A 21,922-nucleotide genomic window follows, 5' to 3' on the forward strand; every position below is an offset into this window, starting at 1 on the left:
CATTTGAACAACTCGTTGTTGTTGTTGTTGTTGTTGCTACAAATTGTTCGACATATTAAAGTGTTTGGGCTGCAAAAGCATTTTCGAACCGTTTCGGATGTTCGCTCGCATTTCGCGTGTGAGTCTCAGTTTCGCATCCCATCCCCATCCTCATTTCCGCCCGCGTCGCCAGACCAATAGATCAAAGAGACAGACACAGTCGGGCTTGAGACAGCGACACGATACAAAACGAAAGCACACGACGCAACGTGACACTGACACACAACGACAGCAGCGTCCGTCGGATGACGTAGACAGACGACACTCGCTTACCCGTCCGGTCGTCGCTCCTTTTTACAGCCCTTTATCTCCCTCACTCTCTATCGCTATCTCTGTCGTGAAGGAAGAAAAAGTGCAAAATTATCAACATACAACTTACGTATAACCAACGGTCCGACAACCACCAACAGCAATAACAATAATAACAACGCACAAATTCAAAAATCTGCTTACTTAGCACAGCCGAGAAAAACAACAACATAAACATCGAACGTGTTTTTAAAATTTAACTCAAGGCGGGAGCAACAGGTGAGTTCTAAATAGGATTTCATCAGCACTACAAAAAGGTCAGATGTAAATTGTTAGCTAGAGAAGATTGCCTACAAATTGCAATTAGTAAATATAGTAAAACCTCGATATAAAAAACTATCTCAAAATAGACTTTTCAATGAGTTTTAAATTCAATTCTAAAAAAAAATAGTATTTTACAGGTATAGGGTATCAAACCGAATCGAATATCCGTTTCAGTTAGATTTTCGGTCATGTTTTTTTTTTTGTTTTTGGTTATCGGTTACCAAAAATGTTTGAATCGGTTTCGTAACGCTAACCGGTTTTTGTAGGTTTCCGGTTCCAAATTTCAAAATCAAAATAAGTTTGAAAAACGATGAATTAAATGTAATGCTTTAATGAAGCGAAACTAACCGTTATACCTGAATCGGTTACTAATCGGTTATTTCGGTTATTATTACGGTTTGGATAACGGTTTTAATCCCTGAAAATAACTGTAACGAAAACTATACAGTAGTAGTAGTAGACCCCTTGAGATTTCGAGCAGAAAAAACTTAACTTAACTTAATAACTTAAAAAACTTGGTTAGTTTTCGGTTGGCTTACATTTCTAAACACCCCTGTGTAAAGAAAACCTAGGAATTATAACAAAAAATTCGTATTATTTTTTAAAAATTCTGAATTTTACTAACACTTCTTTTATATAGTTCAAATAAATTTAAATTGAGTTTTTTTTGATTCTACTTTATTTTTAAACTGGGACCTTAGAGAAGATAAGAATCCTAAGATTTGGTTTAGAGTCGATTTGCCTAAGGTAAGTTCGACTTACAGAAGAATCTCTAGTAGTTATGTTTGATACAGCTCGAGTTATTTTATGATTTCTATATAAAATTATTAAGATCAAAAAAAGAGTTTTAATTAATTTTTATTTTAAACTTAAAATTTAAAGATACAGATCATTTTAATCGTGCTTGATTTTTTATTCTTAAAAGTCTTATTTGCGAACTCCAAAAATAAAAGATGCTTTGCTTCTTTAATGACGAGATAATAAGGTTTTTAGATAACTCAATGATAAATATTGCCTAGCATGAATGAAGGTCTTTCTAGTTTTCATTATCAAGCAATATTTCCTTATCGCAGCTGCTCCCGTTTTCGCAATCAGCAAAATTAAATTAGATTTGAATACATATTTGGAAAAAATAAGCTCAATGGTATATATTTATTCAGAATGAATAAATTTTTAGTGATTTAGTTTTTCAAAATCTTAAATGCGTTAGAAAATCACACGCATATACACACATGCATTTATAGTATAATAGCATGCGTGATCTAATGAGTTATTCTAAAGAATTTTTAATTTTCTCATTTAAATTTCAAACATCTTTAAGTGAATTAAACCCACATTATCTAATAGTCAAATGCACTACCTTGAATAACAAAAAAAACTGGGGAATACAGTCTACAAACAAAAATAATGAAATTGAGTTATTATCTGCTATAAACACAACGCTCGAGCTATCCAGCGATAGTCAGTTGCATAATTGAGATACTCGTACTTATAGATATAGTATATACACATAGAGTTGGAGCATTTAAACGGAAAGCTGACCGCTATAAACACACCTGCTAAGGTGAGTCAAATTAAGAGATAGAGAGAGAGATAGAGAGAGAGAGAGAGAGAAAAAGGCCATTAGGCAGTGCAAAAAGTGTTGCGTATATTTGAAAAATTAAAAAAGATTTCCAGCTGTTAGCTAAACATACTCGAATCGGATCCAACTCTCAACCGATCAAAGTCGATCTATTGGAAGGCTGCGTCAGTTTTCTAGACCAAATAGTTTTCTGAGCTGTTTGTTTATTTAATTAACATTTATGTGCGGTGCCGGTGCCATTGCAAAAGGGGTGGAGGGCGGGGAAACATTAAAGCAAATACGACACAGAACAACAAAAATCTGAGACTCGGAGACGATCACTGTAAGGTTCCCCCGTCGGGGGCATATGAAACCATCTTTACGGGACACTATCCAATTGATGTTTTGCACTCGGACAATGTCCAATTTATTTGTAGCACCAAGTGATCAGCTAAATTTAGCTGCCAGCGGCGACTGTCGCTTATTTTCAATCTCAGCTCGCTTTGTGTACCCAAGTATGAGTATATCTAAGTATCTGAGTATCTATGTATCTGTATCTCTCTATTCATCCTCTACTCGTCTTTACTCTGAAGTGGCCGGACACATGTGTAATGCATTATCTGATCCAAGAGCACTAAAACCACGAAATTGTTTAACTAACATCAATAGGCCTTCCAAATGTGTGTGTGTGTGTGAGTGTGTGTGTTGAGTGTGTATCTGCGAGAATTCCAAGAAAACCTTGCATGAGCAATACTCAAAAATAAAACCCATTAAATTTCAAAACCAAATTAAAAATTAAATGCTCTTACAATAATAGAATCAGTTTATGATTCAGTTTATTAACCCTTATACTTTTTCTGCCGAAAAAACAAAAATACACATTACGATAAGGTTTGAAACTGAAACCTTTTATCACTATATTTCGACATTTTAAAGTAAGTTTTGATTTCGGTTTTTTATGATTATATTTATACTACAATTTATATTAAAAGAGAGATTATCTTTGATTTCAATCAAGTTTGTTAAGCTTAATTTTTGTTGAAAACAAATTCTATTTCGTTAACTTAATTTAAGTTACCTTTAATACCGATTGATTAAATCTGGGATATCTTTGATTTCAATTATTTGAAGTGATGCTAGCTTTGATTTATATATTTTAAAATAAGGATAGGTTTGATTTCGATAGTTTATCTGTGATTATTTTGATTGCTTAGATTCTATAGTTTTAAACTCTATGATGAGTGATATGATGGGAAAAAAATCGCTTTAATTTTGTCGTTTATAAATATATAGTACTAGTACTGCTCGCTTCGCTGGCCAACCCCCCGCTCGATTCGCTCGCGATATTGAAACGTGAAAAGGAGGAGCACTTCTTATATTTTTCTTCAATAAACTTCTTTTACGCAAAAATAAATTTGTGTTCTACTTCAATAATTCGGGCACTTGATAATTACGACAACCTGATATTTCGGACACTCAATTTTTATCTATAAAATATTCTGTAACCCGGGCACCACACAAATTTATTGATTCTGAAATCCGATCATATTAACGTGTTTGTATGCATGATTATAATAACAGTATAATATTAAAAAAAAAAATTGAAAGAGAAGGCATTTCAACTGCAGTTTCTGTCATTTAAAAGCAAATGTTCGTTTTTCTAACATATGGTTTATTCGGCAGTCAGTAATCCCTTCTTTACTTCAGATGGATCAGTAAAAAGTACCTGCAAAATGACATGATACCTTCTTATACAAATCAGACTACTACGTTTTTTTACTCGTGCGAAGCAATTTTTATCAGTTATCAGTTCCTTGAGAAGAATTTAAAATTTGTTGTTGTTGGAAATTTAACGCTGAATGTAATAAGTAGCAACAAATTTATATAATATAACATTTTTTGAAAGTGAAACGAATAATTAAATTCACGCTGCCAGCTGACCCTGCAAATGGACTTTGACAAAATCGCAAGATTTGGCGGAAAAAACCCGGATTTGGCGGGAAAATTCTAGATTTGTCAGAAAAAAACCGTAAAACACAGAAAAGTTTTTCACACTAAATCTTAATATGATCCCGATTGTTCCTATGACAGCTATATGATATAGTAACCCGATTTGGACCAAATTGTTAAATATCGTCAAATTTATAAAAATGTTAACAAAATGAAATTCAAAAATTAAAGTAAAATCTTTCTCGGTTTGGGTTCGAACTTCGAGCTCGCGACCCCGTGCGCGTGAGTCTACAACAGAATCCTCTGCACTTGCTTAGTACTGAGCCCGCTGGCTGACTTAACGCTGCTACATGTAAATTAAAATAAACGCGAACTTTTACCTCTATTTTGACTCACTTGCAAGTCGAATTTTCAAAAACGCCGCCTTATCTCCCGATGAAATTATCTTAAGTTTACTGTTCGAAAATTTCAAACTTATATCTCGATCAGTTTGGCCACTACAATGATACATGAGTGAGTGAATGAGTGTACTGGACGAACAACTTTATATATATATATATATAATAATTACGTATAAATTTAATAATATTCATTGTGAACATATTGTTAAAAGGTAGGAGGGTAGGGTATATTATGTGCTGTATGAATAAATTATCTCTGCGATTATTACAATTTCACATGTGCCACGCGCCAAAAAAATTATCCAATCGGATTATATTTAAATTGGATTCATTTCATCTTTTCTTCCCCCCCGTTGACTTGGTCTATCCGCCAACAGCACCCCCATGCACACTAGGTGAATTGTGGAATTCCCCCAAAGCGTAATAGACGTTTATCAAAATGCTGCAGCATACGATGACCAAGCGTAAAACGCTTATCATTGCCTGCTTTGGCATTGCATTGGGCCTCTGCATTGGCACCGTTCTCAAGAACTATCGAGCCCTGGAGATTGTGAAACGCTGCAGTATGCGTCCAACAAATCTGAAGACACCCAACGAGATTATTGGCCTCAATGATGAGGATACCATACAGAATTCGCAGCGTAATCTAGTTTTTGTGGGCGTTATGACCGCCAAGAATTTTATCGAGGGTCGGGCACGAGCTGTGTATGACACATGGGGCAAAGAGGTGCCGGGACGGATTGCGTTCTTTAGCTCCGAGGGCAGTTACTCGGAGGAATTGCCCGTGGTGGGACTGAAGAATGTAGATGATCGTTATCCGCCGCAGAAGAAATCGTTTATGATGTTGTACTACATGTATGAGCATTATATTGATCGCTTTGAATGGTTCATACGCGCCGATGACGATGTCTACATGGAACCGGACAAGCTGGAACGTTTCCTGCGCTCCATAGACAGCTCGAAGCCACAGTTCATTGGACAGGCGGGCAAGGGCAATAGCGAGGAATTCGGCCTATTGTCCCTTGAGTTCGATGAGAACTTCTGCATGGGCGGTCCTGGCGTCATACTCAGCAGCGAGACTTTGCGTCGTGTTGCTCCCCATATTCCAACGTGCCTCAAGAATCTTTACAGCACTCACGAGGATGTCGAGGTGGGACGTTGTGTGCAAAAGTTTGCCGGCATACCATGCACCTGGAACTATGAGGTAGGTGTTTCAATTTACTCACTTTCCAGCACTTTCTCTGATTCTCTTGTCCATTTACAGATGCAGTACATATTGCGGCACAATTCGAGCGGTCGCAACGCCTACACTGGCAAGCTGAAACGCAAGGAGATCCACAATGCCATCACACTGCATCCAATCAAGCAGGCACCTTTGATGTACCGCCTGCATTCCTACATACAGGGCCTCAAGGCCGAGGAGCTGCGTCAGGAGTCGCTGCTACTGCACAGGGACATTAAGCGCATGGCCAAATACCTGGAAGTGCCCGATGAAAGCACATACATGCTGCCCAGCGTCTCTCCGGCTTCCGTGTCAGACACTGACAGTGGCAAACGACACTTTGAGGATCACAATATTTTGGGTAAGTTGCAAAGTTACAGCTGATCGGGAAATCCAGTTTCCCCACTAAGTTTACAAGGCAGCTAGGAAAATCTAATTTAATAATAAAGAAGAGCAATTCAATTATAAAACTTATACTCGATTTAAGAACAACAACAACTGAAAATATACAAAAATTTAATTAAGTTAATATAAGTCAGTTTACGTCTGGGAAATTCAAAAATTGTTTAACTAAACTAATTTATAAAAATATCCATGTTTAAAAAACTCCCTTTGTTTAATCAACTCTTGCTTTGAGATGCATTAAGAGTGTTTATAGCTGCGTTTTTAGACCCCGTACTTAAGAAAAAGTACAGTGGTCTATTGGGTTTGTTTTAACGAATATGTGTGTAACAGGCAGAAGGAGGCGTGGCAGACCCTATAAGGTATATATATTCTTGATCAGCATCAATAAAAAAGTCGATATAGCAATGTCCGTCTGTTCGTCTGCCTGTCTGTCTGTCCGTCCGTCTGTATGAACACCTAGATCTCAGAGACTATATGAGCTAAAGACATCAAACTTGGTATGTATCGCCCACAAATCGAAAAAAAAAATTTCATATCCAAATTATAAGAACAATGTAAAAGCTAGTGACACTAAATTTGGTATGTAGATTCCTTAATATTGCAGACAGATCAAGTTTGTTTCTTTTTTTAATAGGACCATTATATCATATAGCGCCCATAGGAACAATCGGTCGAAAATCAAGTTTAAGTATGAAAAACTTTTTTGTTTAATGAGATATTGTTACCAAACTGATGCAATAAAAATATAACTTGGTTTTATATATCCTGTCCAAAGTTGGTTCAAATCGGACCACTATATCATATAGCTGACATAGGAACAATCGGTCGAAAATCAAGTTTTAGTATGAAAAACTTTTTTGTTTTATGAGATATCTAAAGCAATCTGATACAATAAGCATATAACTTGGTTTCATATATCCTGTCCAAAGTTGGCTTAAATCAGATCACTATATCATATAGCTGTCATAGGACCGATCGGGCGAAAATCAAGTCTTAGTATGAAAATCTTTTATGTTTTATGAGACATCGTAAACAATCTGATAGAATATACATTTAAGTTAACTAAATATTTTTTAATTTTTTCTATTATTAGTTTTTGCAATAGTAAGTACGGGGTCTCCGACAGTCGAGTATGCTCGACTGTAGCACCGGCCCACTAGTTTTTAGCTCGTTTTCATTAAGCTGCGGCATAAACTTGGTAATTAAAGCCAGAGCTGCCATATTGTTGCAATAAGGTGATCGCAAACGCTTTATCTGTCTAGTTATCATTATCGATAAGATTATTTCTCAAATGCAATCACTATTATAAACGTTTTATTTAAACTAACACATAACAAAATTTACATTGCAACTGCTAAACATATTTAAAGCTGTAGATATGTGTGAAGGGTGAGCGTTCAGGGTGCTCCTATTTAAGCTGTTTGCAGTGAGTATCACCCTGGCCAATACAGCCTGCGTAAGCCATCAGATGCGGCAACAAATTCTGCTCCATGACACCGCTAAAGAGATGCGACTGGGGACCCTGGGCAAAGATGGCCACATCCTCGCCAGAGTGCACGCCCTTGGCATGTATATAGCTAGGCGTAAAAGAGGCTAGACACAATAAACAAATTAGTATATTTTATTATCGCATTCTCTGTCACGATGGGCATAAGCAGTAGGACAGGAAACATATAAAAATGTACAAAAAAATCTGAAAACAGGTCGTTTTTTGTTAATGATTATAGATAGATATAGATAGATTGTATTTAGAATACAATACTCCAATAGGATCAGCTTTAACAACTGTTAAGATCGGTGCAAACTAACTATTGTTTATAAATGGATTTTATAGTGCATAGTTTGTACCTTTTTTCCCCAAAATTTATCTTGTGAGGTATTCCTCACATTTATAAACAATAGTTAGTTTGCACCGATCTTAACAGTTGTTTCCGTTTTGAAATGGAAATAGTCAGGCTGAATGATGCCTCAGATTTTTATCACAATTTTTTCTTCGACAAAAATTGTTCACTTAAAGAATATTTAAAATGTGGATATTTTTCAAATAGGAGCAGTTTTTAAGTTTCATTCTCAACGGCATTTTAATCTATAATTATGCTTCAAGATTTTATTGACCTTTTTATGCGATCCTGCCCACTGTAATATCTTTACTCACTTCTGCTTAGATGAGGTGCAGGATTCTCGCGTTTGCCATCCTTATTGAGACTCTGCCACTTGCCAATGGCGTAGTTAAGCGTACTGTACGGAACACCATCCAAGTCACGTTGACTCGTGTCCATGCCCAGTATGGATGTGCCACGATTGGCATAACCCGCCATGCTCAGCGTATGCGAATGATCCGCCGTGACGACTATGAGTGTCTCATGTGCATCGGTAAGACGGACAGCCGTCTCGATGGCCGCATCGAACTCCAGCATCTCGTCCAGTGCATATCCTGCCCGTGTCTCATGATGGCCATGATCAATGCGACCGCCCTCGATGAACATAAAATAACCATTCGAATTTGCCGACAGTCGTTCAATGGCTGCCGCTGTCATGTCGCTAAGACGCGGTTGATCCGGAGACGCTGCCAGATGATAGGCCATGTGACTGTCACTGAACACGCCCAGTAAGTTGCCATTGTGATCGTTGCTGCAATTGTGCAGCTCGGTCAGCGTACGGGCAAAACAACCATTGGGATTTGTATCATGCCATTGCTGGAGCAGATCACGTCCGTCCGTTCGTTCGCTAGCAAACTTGCCAAGTCCGCCGCCAAGGATTACATTCAGATTACGTCCTGGCATATCCTCAATCAACTGGCGTCCAATATCCAATTCCTGTGTACGTTTTTTCACATGCGCATATGTGGCCGCTGGACTCGCATCTGTTAGCCGCGTTGTGGTCACAATGCCCGTTGCCTTGCCAGCGCGTTGAGCCCACTGAAGGATCGACTCGACGTGTGCTCCTTGAGCACTCTGTCCGATGCTACCGTAGTTGGTCTTCACACCCGTCAAGCAGGCGGTTGCTGCACAGGCTGAATCCGCCGTTTGGCTGTCCGTGCAATAGGTTTTGCTTAGACCCGAATAGGGGAATTGTTCCACCGCCAGTTGGCACTCCTCTCCGCTCTGACCAGCATGCTGACCCTTCAGGATGCGTGCAGCGGTCAATGTTGTAATGGACAGACCATCGCCCATTAGCATTATTATGTTTTTGGCCACACGCTTGTCCCCACCACCGCCCGTCACACGTGTGCGCTCCAAACGATCCGCCAGCTGCCGCTGCGCCTGCTCCAACCAATAGCTGGCAGTGCGCTCATCCTCATTTGTCTCCGCCTGCCTCTTATTGTTACCAGGCACTCGACAATTGACTAGCAATGGCAACAAAAGCATCAGACTATGCAAGTTTTTGGGCCACATGTTTCACGCAATTGTTAAGCTAAATTGACAATAAAATTCTAACCAGAAATGTTGTCAACTTTTTCATTTTAAACTCTAACTTCTAACCTTATCAGCAGTTAAAATTCCATGTCAAATGTGGACGTAAGCCGAATTGACAATAAAATTCGAACTATAAATTTTAGACTCTACATACCTTCTAACCTTATCGGAAGTACTCCGTTTCAATTTGAGCTCCAGCAGCGTTTGTATTCCATTTAAGAATATATTTCCAAGTCAAGAAAACGTTTAACCTATTTTGCTATCTCTTTTATTTTCCAAAGCTACGCTTAGCTCGAATTTTATCATCTTTATTATTTTCATTTATTTCTTTTGCATTTTAAATATCAAACAAAGCTAAATTGTTTTCAAAGTTACCCAGAATCTTGAAGTTATATACAAAAAATACTGCATAAAATAAATTAAAAAAACTCATATATATATGTATGTTTTAAAAAATTTACTAACATTTTATACTGTTTAATTATGAGTAATAAATAGATATATTCAAAAATATATTTAGAAGCTGTCTAAAGTCGATTGGTACATTCTCAAGTAATGATAAAAAATTCAGGGACTGTAATCATTATAAGATTTATTATAAAACACAAGAAATAATCATTATTTTTTATTTTTATTATATAAATTATGATTACATTTGGGCAAAAAAATTAAATTCAAGAAATGATTATTATTTTTTTGATCAAAAATAAAGCTCAAGTTGTATTTTGACTTTTTATAAGGAATATGGACAAAATTTAAATATATTCCTAGTCAAAATAACAACTTGAGTTTTATTTTTGATCAAAAAAATAAAACTCAAGGAATAATAAAAAAAAATACAACTCAAGGAGTAATCAAAAAAAAAAAAAACTCAAGAAATAATCATTATTGTATAAATTTTGAAACATAATGATTATTTATTGAGTTTTAGTTTTTTGCTAAAAAATAATCATTATTTTATGAGTAAAATAATAAATAATAAAAGCAAAACGATCACGGAATGAAAAACTCCATATAAAAATGGAAGTAAAAAGTTCTTTCGCTGTTTTTTTTTAAATGGAGTTTTTCATTTCGCGGTCCTTTCCCTCCTAGTGTAACAAGGCTTTAACTCTGAAAAGTACCGCAAAAGAAAAATAGATTTCAAAAAATTTGTTGGTAACAGTTCTACCGTATAAAATTGTTTTAAGTGTTTTTTTCTTATCTAGGGACCTTTAGGAAATTTCGATGTTAAACGTTACAATTACAAATTACGAATAAAATAAGTTCGAGCCTCGACAAGGCGAAATTTCATTCAGTTTAACAAGTTTTAATATTAAATCTTCTTGCATTTCAGTTGCATTTCAAATATGAGTGTTGATGTTTTTTGTCGAAATTTCTTTAATTCAAATATTTGGTTTCGATCCCTATAGGTATCAGCCCTGAGCTAAATAAGTTTGTGCCGGAAAGCACTGCGGATCTACTGGATTGGTCCTTTATAGCTCGCAGTCTGTACTCAGCCGGCTCGGCGAATCCCAAGCAGAAAATTGACTCGGCAATGCGCGAGGGTCTCGAGGATGTGATAACCGAAGTGATGGAAAATATTAACTATTATTCGCGGCAACGTGGACGCGTTATTGAGTTCCGTGAGCTGCTTTATGGTTACCATCGGTTGGATGCGCTCCATGGTCAGGATCTGATACTCGATCTGTTGCTCATCTACAAAAAGTATCGGGGCAAGAAGATGACTGTTCCAGTGCGTCGACATCTGTACGTGCAACGCGCATTCACAGGCATCTTTGTGAAGGAACTAGACGAGGATTTCTACAATGTGACGCTACAGCAAAGTGAGTACAGGAAAATAAATAAATAACCAATAACCGAAAAACTGACAAAACTCCATGCACAGAAATCGAAACCAACCGATAATCTTCCAAAACTCCATACATTTTTGGAAGATTTTTGGTTGGTTTCAAATTCTGTGGCACCCTTTTATATACATATGTATATCAAGACTGCAAATTGGTATATTTCGAGTGAGTTCCTCGGATCATGTACCAATTCTTTAAAATTATTTACCTCTCTAACTGGAACCAAACACTTTCTTAAAATAAAACCTCGATTCAAAAAAAAAAACTGACAATTTAAAATTTGTAAATTTTGTAAAAATTTTTGTAAAGGTTCGGTTCGGTGGTTCGAACCTACATGGTTCTTAAGACTTAAGTTCGGTTCTCCAGCCGGTTTAAATACCTTCCAAACCTAGGGTTTGGGTGCTAGCCTTGGTTCAATTTATTAAAAAGTCGAGCATACTCGACTGTCGGAGACCCCGTACTTTGTATGTCAAAAACTAATAATGGAAAAAAGTTTTTCTTACTAAGACTTGATTTTCGTCCGATCGCTCCTATGACAGCTATATGATATAGTGGTCCGATTTGAACCAACTTTAGACAGGCTATATAAAGCCAAGTTTAATGCATATTCTATTAGTTTGGTTACGATATTTCATAAAACAAAAAAATTTTCTTGCTAAGACTTGATTTACGCCCGATCGGTCCTATGGCAGCTATATGATATAGTGGTCCGATTTGAACCAACTTTGGACAGGATATATAAGACCAAGTTATATGCTTATTGCATTAGTTTGGTTACAATATCTCATTAAACAAAAAATTTTTTCATACTAAAACTTGATTTTCGACCGATTGTTCCTATGGGCGCTATATGATATAGTGGTCCGATTAAAAAAAGAAACTGGATTTGCCAGCAATATTGAGGAATCTACACACCAAATTTGATGTCTCTAGCATTGTTCTTATAATTTGGATATGACATTTTTTATTTAGATTTGTGGGCGATAAAGGGGGCGTGGCCGACTTTGGAAATAAACTTGATCTGCTTGCAATATAGAGGAACCTACATACCAAGTTTGGTGTCTTTAGCTCATATAGTCTTTGAGATCTAGGTGTTCATACAGACGGACAGACGGACGGACAGACGGACATTGCTATATCGACTTGGCTATTGATGCTGATCAAGAATATATATACTTTATAGGGTCTGCCACGCCTCCTTCTGCCTGTTACGCACATATTCGTTAAAACAAACCCAAACCCTGTACTTTTTTTAAGTACGGGGTCTAAAAAAATTTATTGTTTAAAATGTTTCTTGATTTTGAGTACATTTTTTATTAAAAAAATCGAGTTTTGTAAATAATCCAAATTAGTTCTTATATTTAAATATGACTTATTATTATATTTTTTTATTCGTCGTTTCAGTTGCGCATAGTTGTGCATTATTAAAAAAGCATAAAATTATTGTAAAAAGTTTAAGTTTGGAACTGAACCTTTTAGTAATGAAAGTGGTTCAGTTCAGGTTCAGGTTGGCTAAAATTTAATTGCGAAGAAAAGGTTGTTCTATAAGTTTGAGCCAAAACCTCGAGTTCAGGGGCTCGAAGCAAAAAACCGAATCTTCTCAACAAATTTGGACGTTTGCTCCCTTGATATACATAGTATAAATATATTTATACATATTTATACATTTGTCTATAATTATTTTTCAGGTCTTTTGGGCAGCCTCTTCCAGAACAGCATGGCACGCCTGAGCAGTCATTTCACCATGGCCAGTAATCTGTTGACACCGCCGCCGGATAAGATTGTATTTGTGCTGCCCATTGCCGGTCGTCTGGCGACCTTTGAGCGCTTTCTGCTCACCTATGAACGCATCTGCATCGATGCCTCACAGCACTGTGATCTACTTGTGGTCATATTTGGTCCACTGGAACAGTTGACTGAACATCTGAAGCTGCTGACCGATTTGCGATCTCGTCACATTTACAAGCAGATCAACTATATACAACGCAGTGGAGAATTCTCCCGCGGCGTTGCATTGGACATTGCCGCACGCTCATCCTATATACAGGAGCAGGACATCATATTGTTCATTGACGTGGACATGGTATTTGGCGTGGAAACGCTACAGCGTGTGAGAATGCACACGCAACGTGGACGGCAGGTATATCTGCCCATTGTGTTCAGCCAGTATGATCCAAAGCGTCGTGAAGCTGGCAGTTCCACTGAGTCGCTTCCTATTGATGATGAGAACGGATACTTCAGGCAGTTTGGATTTGGCATTTGTGCCATTTACAAGTCGGACATACTGGACGAGGACATTAATGGCTTTGACAAGGACATTACTGGCTGGGGTCTGGAGGATGTCAAGTTTCTGGAGAAGATTGTGCGCGTCGGCACACGCCAACGTGGCTTCCTGGTGAACACTGCCGAGGTACCGCTTGATTATAACGAGGCTGCAGAACAGTGGCGACGTCTAACCGTGTTTCGTGCTCCAGATCCCACGCTGGTGCACATCTACCACGACATTAGCTGTGATGTCCAGCTAGATGCACCCCAATACAACATGTGTTTGGGCACCAAAGCCAATTCTCTGGGCAGCACACGTCTGATGGAGCAGCTCTTCTTCAATAATCAAAAGAACGTCGAGTTCATTGCCGACTTTAATCGCCAAAGGCAGCAAACAAGATGAGATGCCCCAAATCCTGGCATGTTTCACTTTAGTATTATGTTAACTGTTTCCTATCTGTGTGTATGCGAGAATGTGCAAATGTGCAAGTGTGAGTGTGTGTGTGTGTGTGCGTGAATGGACTCATATCCAGAAAAAATGCCAAATAAAATCACTGTTAATGCTAAGCTAGAAATAGATAATCAGACATGATTCGGTTTTCGCTAAATTTTACGATTTGAGTTTGTGCAACTAAATTGTTTAAAAATTTAAGTACTTGCAAATCGAATTGTACTGTATATAGCATACAAAAATTCTCAAAATATCAGAAATTGATATGAAATTTATTTTATGTACAGATAATTCCATGTTATAAAATTATTTGTATGCGAAACACGGATCTTGGCTGTGTATGATACTTATGAATAAGAGGGGGATGAAATATATAAATTGAAAGAAAGCGAGAGAGAAAGAAGATTCAATTTGGCATGCCGAAAATAAAAGCCCTTGCAAAACTATAGACTATACGAAGTTCCTAAAAAGAAAACTTATTTTCAACTTGCCTTTTACAAATAAGAGTTTATTGAACAAACTTTATATAAATATGAGAAATTAAACAGTGTTTTTCAGTTTACAACGGAGTTTTTTGGCCAGCTGCTCTATAGTCTTATACTAATTTAAGTCTTTTATTTAATATCATTTCGACAAACATCTGTAGATGTAGTTATAAATTAAATGTAAGCAAATAATTGCAGATACTATGGATCAAATTCGATGAAAACTTAAGTGACAAGTATTCCTTATACCTACAAATACAAAAGCCAGCTATTGCTTCTGAGGCAGTAACTATTCCGACTGTCATACATATTTTAAATGTGTATTAATGTAGGGAACCAAAAAATTATAAACTATATTTAGCCTTTTGCAAGGGCATCTATTAAGTTATATAAGAACAAACTTATCGAGGTTGCACTATGCACACCCAGCAATATTCTCAAGCCTTATTCATATAAATCATAGCTTTGTTGTTACATTTTAAACAATTTGTACATTAAATATACAAAAAGAAAATCTCGCTTTTTTTTCTTACATTATTTTACAGCATTCGATATAAAGACATTTTACATATAGTCAACTGGCTGTATTCCAAGTAGCGCCAGCGCTGAATTAAGTACCTGACGTACCGCTTTCACCAAATAAATGCGGGCATATAGCACAGGCATCAGGTTTGATCGCTTCTGTACGAGAATCTGTTTGTTGCGGTAATAGCGACTAAACAAGCTGGCCAAATTGACAATGTAGCGCACGAGAAGATGGACGGCACACTGACCTTGCAGCAGTTGCATCAGTGTTGACTCGACAAGTTCCGGAAAGCTGAGCAAATAGCCATAAATCAATTGCCAATCGAGCTGAAAACGAAAGGATAATATCAACAGATATTGGTATTCAAGTGTAAACATACCTCGTCTTCAAGTAGACTCAGATCGATTTTTTCCAGCGGTGGCAAGGGTTCATAGACGCCAGCATTCACTTGGGCGGCAAAGGTGCGCAGCAACGTCTCCAGACGCGCCGAATTATAAAGTACATAGTTTGCGCCCTTGGAACTGCCTGAACCGTTGCGTACCACAGTGGCACCAGTACCATGACGCACCTCGAACAGATCCACAATGACGGCTGCATGACCAAGGCGTTGCATTAGACGCTCCAAATCAGTACCCTTGCCGCACTCACGTACTCCATGACGATGCATGGCTATTAAAAGCATATCATTGGAGCGCAGCCTAAGAATTAAAGATCGTTAGATTGCGATTAAAAGTAAACTTAATTTCATTTATTTCATTGATTCCCAGCGCTACAAGTGTTATGTTACTTATAAATTTTTCATGCGGGGGAGCCTTACCAAAAAGACCGAAAGCACGGTAGACATAAAAGTCACGAAGTACAAAAATATTCTAAGCCAACGGTGGACACGTCTTTCGTCCTGCTGCTCACAGTGCTCTACTCGTTATATTTTGGTAGATGGCGCCAGAGAGGCGCACAAGCGAGCGAGCTTACAATAACAAAATACATGCAAAAGCCCTGTCAGCCCTTAGTGTTACCATCGCGTGGAGGCAAATTGCGCATCAGGCCATGCCCCAATAGCTGATTCAGGTCATATAATAATAATAATATCAAAATACACGCTCTGTGTGCTCGATTGAAGCTATCGCTGACGACGACATTTTTTATTGCTCGCACATTTGGTTTCATGACTGTTTATTTGTTCTAGATGTTTTTGTAGTGCTCCTATTGAAAAGTTTGTGCCCTCCGCTTCTCTAAATAATAGACGCATCAGGTTAAAGAGCTCTAATTTCGATCAAAGAATTTTCTATAAAATAATATATAAATGATTGAAAAATTCGCTAGTTGTAAGAGGAAAATGTTTACTTATTTAAATCTTATTTATAACAGTTATTAATAATTTCGAACTGGGCTGGAAAATTTGAACGGTCTGGGTCAAAACAATAACCGAAAAATGCTATACAAAGCTCTTCGATTGATTCGATGAGGGATTGCGAATAAAACGACCTATTTAAACGCTGCGGCTCAAAAGAGCGTAGCTAAAATGGAGAGATTGAATGCATTAGGCACTAATGATTAGGGGCTCGAATTGATTTGGCAACTACCATAAAAAAGACAGAAGATTTCCGTCTAGTGACGATGTTATTTCTCAAACAAATATCTGTCTTATTATTTGAAGGACATGCAGAAGTGGAACGATATGGAATATTATATTGAAAAACAAGTCGGAAAGGCTATAGTCGAGATCCCGACCATAGAATACCTAGAATACTACCTAATAAAAACCACTACATATTTTTGAATGCTTGTATTGCCTTAATTTTTAATAACTTTCGTTAGCTATTAGGTGAGATAATAGATATTATTAAGTGATGTTAAATACCATAAAAAATGTATTATCTTAAAAACTGTGGGTGTGGCGAATTCTCCCGATTTGCGGTGGCGTGCTAAAATTTAAAACAAAGTTAACCTGCGTGGAGTCAATAGAAATCTGATTGCCAAATTTGGTTGCTCTATCTCTTGTAGTCTCCGAGTTCTATATCGACTCGTCTGTTGATGCTGATCAAGAATTTATCGAGCCCTGTTTGCATAAAAGACGCAAGCGACAAAAAACAAATTTCACAGAAAAGAGTTTCTTTTGAATTATCGTGTGTCGTGTTTCGTATTCCGTCTGTCGCCTACGTTATAATTGATAGGCCTATATCTCGGTAAATACTATATATATAAAACTAAAATTGAATATTTTGAGTGCAGATGCTGTTGGTATTTGCATTAAAAAAAAACAAATAGAGCTCGATATATATTTTGTAGGGTCGGAGATGCCTCATTCTCGCTGTTACATGAATTCCAACGAACTTAATATACCATTTTACTTAGTTTTTAAGGTAACGGGTATAATTAACGTAACTGCGTTCCAAAGTGAGCCAATGACTTATTAGCCCACCCTCGTACTTACGCCATGTAGCTGCTGCTAGTTAGCATTGTGGCCGTCTTCTTGGTCGGCTCCAGAACCGGACCGCAAGCTAAGCGAACGTATTTTTGTGGGGATTGCTCGGTGGCACAACGACGTGATTGATTATTGCACTCAACGCTGACAATAATAGTGTCGTCGGTCTTGTCCTCCGGTTCCACCAGGCGGTAGTGATCATAGTTCAGTAGGCGGCGCACAATCAGGAACAGTTGCTTAGCCCGGAATTTGTGCAGCTCTTTGATATTGCCGCCATCTATTTCAGCGAACTTTTCATGTAGGATGAGACAGAGTGTGGGCATATTCTCATCATTGCTATTTTCCAACTTTTTGACCTGGCCATAAGTGTCGCCCTGCTGCAAAATCGAGTCGAGTACATAGGCAATGATTGGAGCACGCTGAAAGCGGAGTGCATAACGCTCCTTGCGCAGCTTGGACACACTGAGCAGGGGGAATAGCCATTGCTTGCTGTGCTCCAACAGCTGTTCCATTGACTCCTCATCCGGTAGCAATTGATCCGAATCGATGCGTAATAGCATGCCATTCTTTTGGCTAAAACATATCCAATTTATTTTACTTGCCGCAATGCTGAGATCGCCCAGTTCCACCAGATCTTCGTTGTGATATCTTATGAGTTCGCCGTAGCGTTGTAAACGTGGAGCATCCTCCTTATCCGGGTAAATGGCAAAGAAATCAATCAATTGGCGTGTTAACTTGGTTATTGGATTGTGCGACATGTCCATATCGTGGGTATGCATTTGTTTGAAACTTGATTAATTAATCAGCAAACAACTAAAACAAACAAACGAACAAAACGGGAATGCAACAGTTATGTTTTTAAGCGAAAGCGATAATTTATCGATAATGTACGATACTTCCCTTCTTGGGAGATAAGTGTATTTATTTTTAAGGAAACAATTTTTGAGAATTACTAGTTGTGAACGCTATGCTACTCGCTTTTAAAATGAAGTAAATAAATAAACAACAAAAGTTGAAATATATTTGAAAATGATCGACATTAACAGTAGCCTCTCATTTCAGTTTCACACATAAAGTGTGGTTTTATTACGATATTTGAAACAGAAGGGAACAAGTTAATATAAACTATTATATTTTAAATATAAAAACAGTCTATCTATCGATAGATGGAGTCGATCCGATGGAGCTGCACGACTATCGATAGAGTTTCGCTGCAACTAGAGCTGAGCTATATGATGATAATTGTGTGTGGAAAATCAGTGACGCCTAGTAGAATTTTGCACTTAACGTATATTTATGATACTGAAACAACAATTCATATATATGGAAATTTCGAATACTTTCACTTATGAATAGTATCATATGAATAGTTCGATTTGCGCATTCAGTGATTTTGGAGCTTATAAAGCTGATATTTACCATGTTTATAGAGCAGCTGAACCAGATGTAACCAAAATCGTGTTTTCTTACAACATTTTATTTTTATTTTTTCTTCGCCGATAAGTGTTTATACGTTCTTTTTAAGCGATTTGAAATATTAGCGACGGGCTTAAAAAGCAAGCTACGATAAAGCGCATTAAAAAACTATTTATAAAGGTGCTTTAAAGTACTTCGCTTTAATTTAAAGCAGCGTAAGCCACTCTATCAACATTATAAATGCAACTTTTAAGATTTGGTTGTCGCAGGTGCAGTTACCTTAAAATACTTGTGATAAGTAACAGTGACCTGAAAATCGCACATCTCTAGCTGCAACAAACAACAACAAAGCGCAACACGCACAAAATAGACACACAAAATAAAGCATTGTATGTGTGTGTGAGTGTATGTGTGTGTGTTTGTGTGGGCGTTTTGTTTTCAGAATCCAAATAATAAACAGTAAAAAGAAATGCCGCGTAATTTGGGCTCTGGATCTCGCCTAGTGGATCTAGGCGCCGTCTGCCTCATATGCCTGCGGGCAGAGCAGGGATATTGCTCGATTTACGGCCAGGATCTGGAGACACCACATATGCAAATAGTGGACAAAATCCGGAGCTGCAGTGCATTGCAACTGGACAGGCCACTGCTCGCCCAATTGCCGGACAAGATCTGTCACGGCTGCCGCAACGAGCTGAGCATCACGTACCGTTTCCAGCAGAAGTGTCTCGAGGCGCAGAAGGTGTTCCAATCGGCGGCGACGGCAACACTCCTGCTGGACGTGGACAAGCTGCAGCTGGAGCAGCAACAGCAGCTCAAATTGCCCGCCAGCCTAAGAATCAAACGTCTCGAAACGGAGCCGGCCTCCAGCAGATTAAAGTATTACAACGACGATGTTGGCGATGGAGATACGCTCACTTTGGTGAAGAAAGAGGATGCGGTGACCACAATTGTCCTACAGGATCTGACAGGTGTTGCATCTGATAATGATGATGACAAAATGATTGCTCTGGGTGTTGACTGGGGCACAGATGCCATAGAGTCGGAATCGAGCAATGTTCAGGACTTGGAGCAAAATCTGGAGCAGGAGCTGGATCTGGAGCAGAAGCTGGAGGAAGAGGAGGAGGAGGAGGAGGTTGATGAGCAGTACAAACTGTCCGATGAACAGCCGGAGGAGGTGCAGACAATGCCGTGTGTCACAGTCACCAGCAGCAACAGCAGCAACAACAACATCAGCAACACCAGCAGCAACAACAACATCATCAGCAACAACAACAACAGAAATCGACGCTCCACAGAGCCCAAGATCTGTGACATCTGTGGCAACACGTACAAGTATCAGCATGCCCTCAACGCACACATGCGACGCCACAACAACGAGCGACCCTATCCCTGCGAGGTATGCCAGAAGGCGTTCATCTCCAACGTGGAGTTGCGACGTCACATGCGCGTCCACACCGGACAGAAGCCGTACGGCTGTCGTTATTGCGAGCGACGTTTCTCGGACTTTGGCAGCAGCAAGAAGCATGAACGCATCCATACCGGAGAGCGACCCTATGTATGTGAGGTGTGCAACAAGGGATTCGCCTATGCCCATGTGCTGTCCGTGCACCGGCGAACGCATACGGGCAAAAAGCAATTCCAGTGCACACAATGTGACAAGGGATTCACCAAGAAATGTTATCTGGCCACGCATCTGGAGCAGCATCGTATTAACCAGCCCAACTTGATGGAGCTGGCTGGGAGCACGGCTGGAACGCTTCAGAGATTGCCGACGCGCAAGCAACAGCGACAACAGCAGCAGCAACAACATCAACAGCAGCAACATCAACAGCAGCAACATCATTTGCAATATGATGACAACGACGACATTGCAGATGTGGATGATGATGATGATTATGATGATGACAGTGTCAGTGTTGGTGTCGGTGTCAGTGTTGGCATTGGCATCGCCTCCCTTAGCCAAGTGGGCGGGGAACAGGCCAACAAAGTATTGGAGGAATGCATTGTGACCAATGATTTCATGTTTAACGACGAGGATGCCGACGAGACGGAGGAGCATGATCTGGACGATTACCATGATACGGAGCTGGATGAGAATGAATTTCAAAATGTTCAGCATGTTAAGGTGCCCTATGGCCTCGTTGGTGATCTGCTCGATGCCGATGATCTGGTCAGCGATACCAAATACTTGATGGATTAAATTCTACTACTACCCAACAACCACAACAACCCAACCCACCCGAACTCCCCTCTAGTACGTAATCATAATCTATGGGAAACATGCATGCTAAACAATTTAGAATAGTGCTCAACACCTGTGTAAATAAAGCCGAGTTGGCAACGGTTACCAACATATTCAATAACAAAAGTCTTAAATGAACTCTTTTCTTGTTCTTTCTGTTGTTCCTTGTTTTTAATTTTGGAAAAATGTGGTCAAAACAACTGTGTACACGAGCCACTGGTTGCACGCCATATATGCTAATTCCGCATTCTCACTTTATCATTTTCAGCGATTTTTTTTTATAAAAAATATACCTTTACTTTAAAGAATGAAATATATTAAAGGATATAACAACAGTTTTTGTTGGGGCCAAACTATTGCATTGTTCGTCCACTATATTCAATGTGATATATTAGTATAATATTACCAAATGTTGGTCCAGATATCACAAGAAACAAACAAGTTACTAAAACTTCATTTCTCTGAATAAATTAAGTACACTTTTTTCAGCGAAAAATTAGGAAATTCAAGATAGGCACAGATATAGTCACATTCTTCATATATTGCACTATTTGTCCGATATTTACCAAATGTTCTCTTGTATGTTTGTTCCAGATATCTCAAGAAACAAACAAGTTACTAAAACTTGATTAATCGTAATAAATTAAATACGGTGTTTTCCAGCGGAAAATTAGATATAGTTCGCTTCTTCATATAAC

At 38.4% G+C, this 21,922-nt stretch overlaps 4 protein-coding genes across 6 annotated transcripts; 2 read left to right on the forward strand and 2 right to left on the reverse strand.

Moving 5' to 3' along the window:
• The first annotated feature begins 517 nt into the window (after positions 1-517).
• Positions 518-14,225, forward strand: LOC117794344 (chondroitin sulfate synthase 1). Of its 2 annotated transcripts, none has more exons than XM_034634982.1 (5): positions 518-567; positions 4,902-5,728; positions 5,789-6,107; positions 10,977-11,390; positions 13,103-14,225. In XM_034634982.1, the coding sequence occupies exons 2-5, from the start codon at positions 4,964-4,966 to the stop codon at positions 14,080-14,082; spliced, it is 2,478 nt and encodes an 825-aa protein (XP_034490873.1). In that variant the 5' UTR covers positions 518-567; positions 4,902-4,963; the 3' UTR covers positions 14,083-14,225. The 2 variants fall into 2 exon arrangements, with proteins under 2 accessions (XP_034490873.1, XP_034490881.1); XM_034634990.1 differs by having other exon boundaries at positions 13,116-13,286.
• On the reverse strand, positions 7,449-9,628 carry LOC117794375 (alkaline phosphatase, tissue-nonspecific isozyme). The gene is made up of 2 exons (XM_034635011.1): positions 8,307-9,628; positions 7,449-7,744 (listed from the first exon to the last, which is right to left on the reverse strand). The coding sequence occupies exons 1-2, from the start codon at positions 9,544-9,546 to the stop codon at positions 7,560-7,562; spliced, it is 1,425 nt and encodes a 474-aa protein (XP_034490902.1). The 5' UTR covers positions 9,547-9,628; the 3' UTR covers positions 7,449-7,559.
• A 392-nt stretch (positions 14,226-14,617) lies between the features above and the next one.
• Positions 14,618-18,431, reverse strand: LOC117794391 (DALR anticodon-binding domain-containing protein 3). The gene is made up of 3 exons (XM_034635012.1): positions 17,576-18,431; positions 15,521-15,839; positions 14,618-15,467 (listed from the first exon to the last, which is right to left on the reverse strand). Exons 1-3 carry the CDS (start codon positions 18,343-18,345, stop codon positions 15,180-15,182), a joined length of 1,377 nt encoding a protein of 458 aa, XP_034490903.1. The 5' UTR covers positions 18,346-18,431; the 3' UTR covers positions 14,618-15,179.
• Positions 18,432-19,326: 895 nt separating this feature from the next.
• On the forward strand, positions 19,327-21,358 carry LOC117794358 (myoneurin). Of its 2 annotated transcripts, XM_034635007.1 has the most exons (2): positions 19,341-20,239; positions 20,778-21,091. In XM_034635007.1, the coding sequence occupies exons 1-2, from the start codon at positions 19,452-19,454 to the stop codon at positions 20,989-20,991; spliced, it is 1,002 nt and encodes a 333-aa protein (XP_034490898.1). In that variant the 5' UTR covers positions 19,341-19,451; the 3' UTR covers positions 20,992-21,091. The 2 variants fall into 2 exon arrangements, with proteins under 2 accessions (XP_034490893.1, XP_034490898.1); XM_034635002.1 differs by having other exon boundaries at positions 19,327-21,358.
• Positions 21,359-21,922: the final 564 nt, after the last annotated feature.

Source organism: Drosophila innubila, chromosome X, assembly GCF_004354385.1.
Source record: "Drosophila innubila isolate TH190305 chromosome X, UK_Dinn_1.0, whole genome shotgun sequence".
Taxonomy (NCBI): domain Eukaryota; kingdom Metazoa; phylum Arthropoda; class Insecta; order Diptera; family Drosophilidae; genus Drosophila; species Drosophila innubila.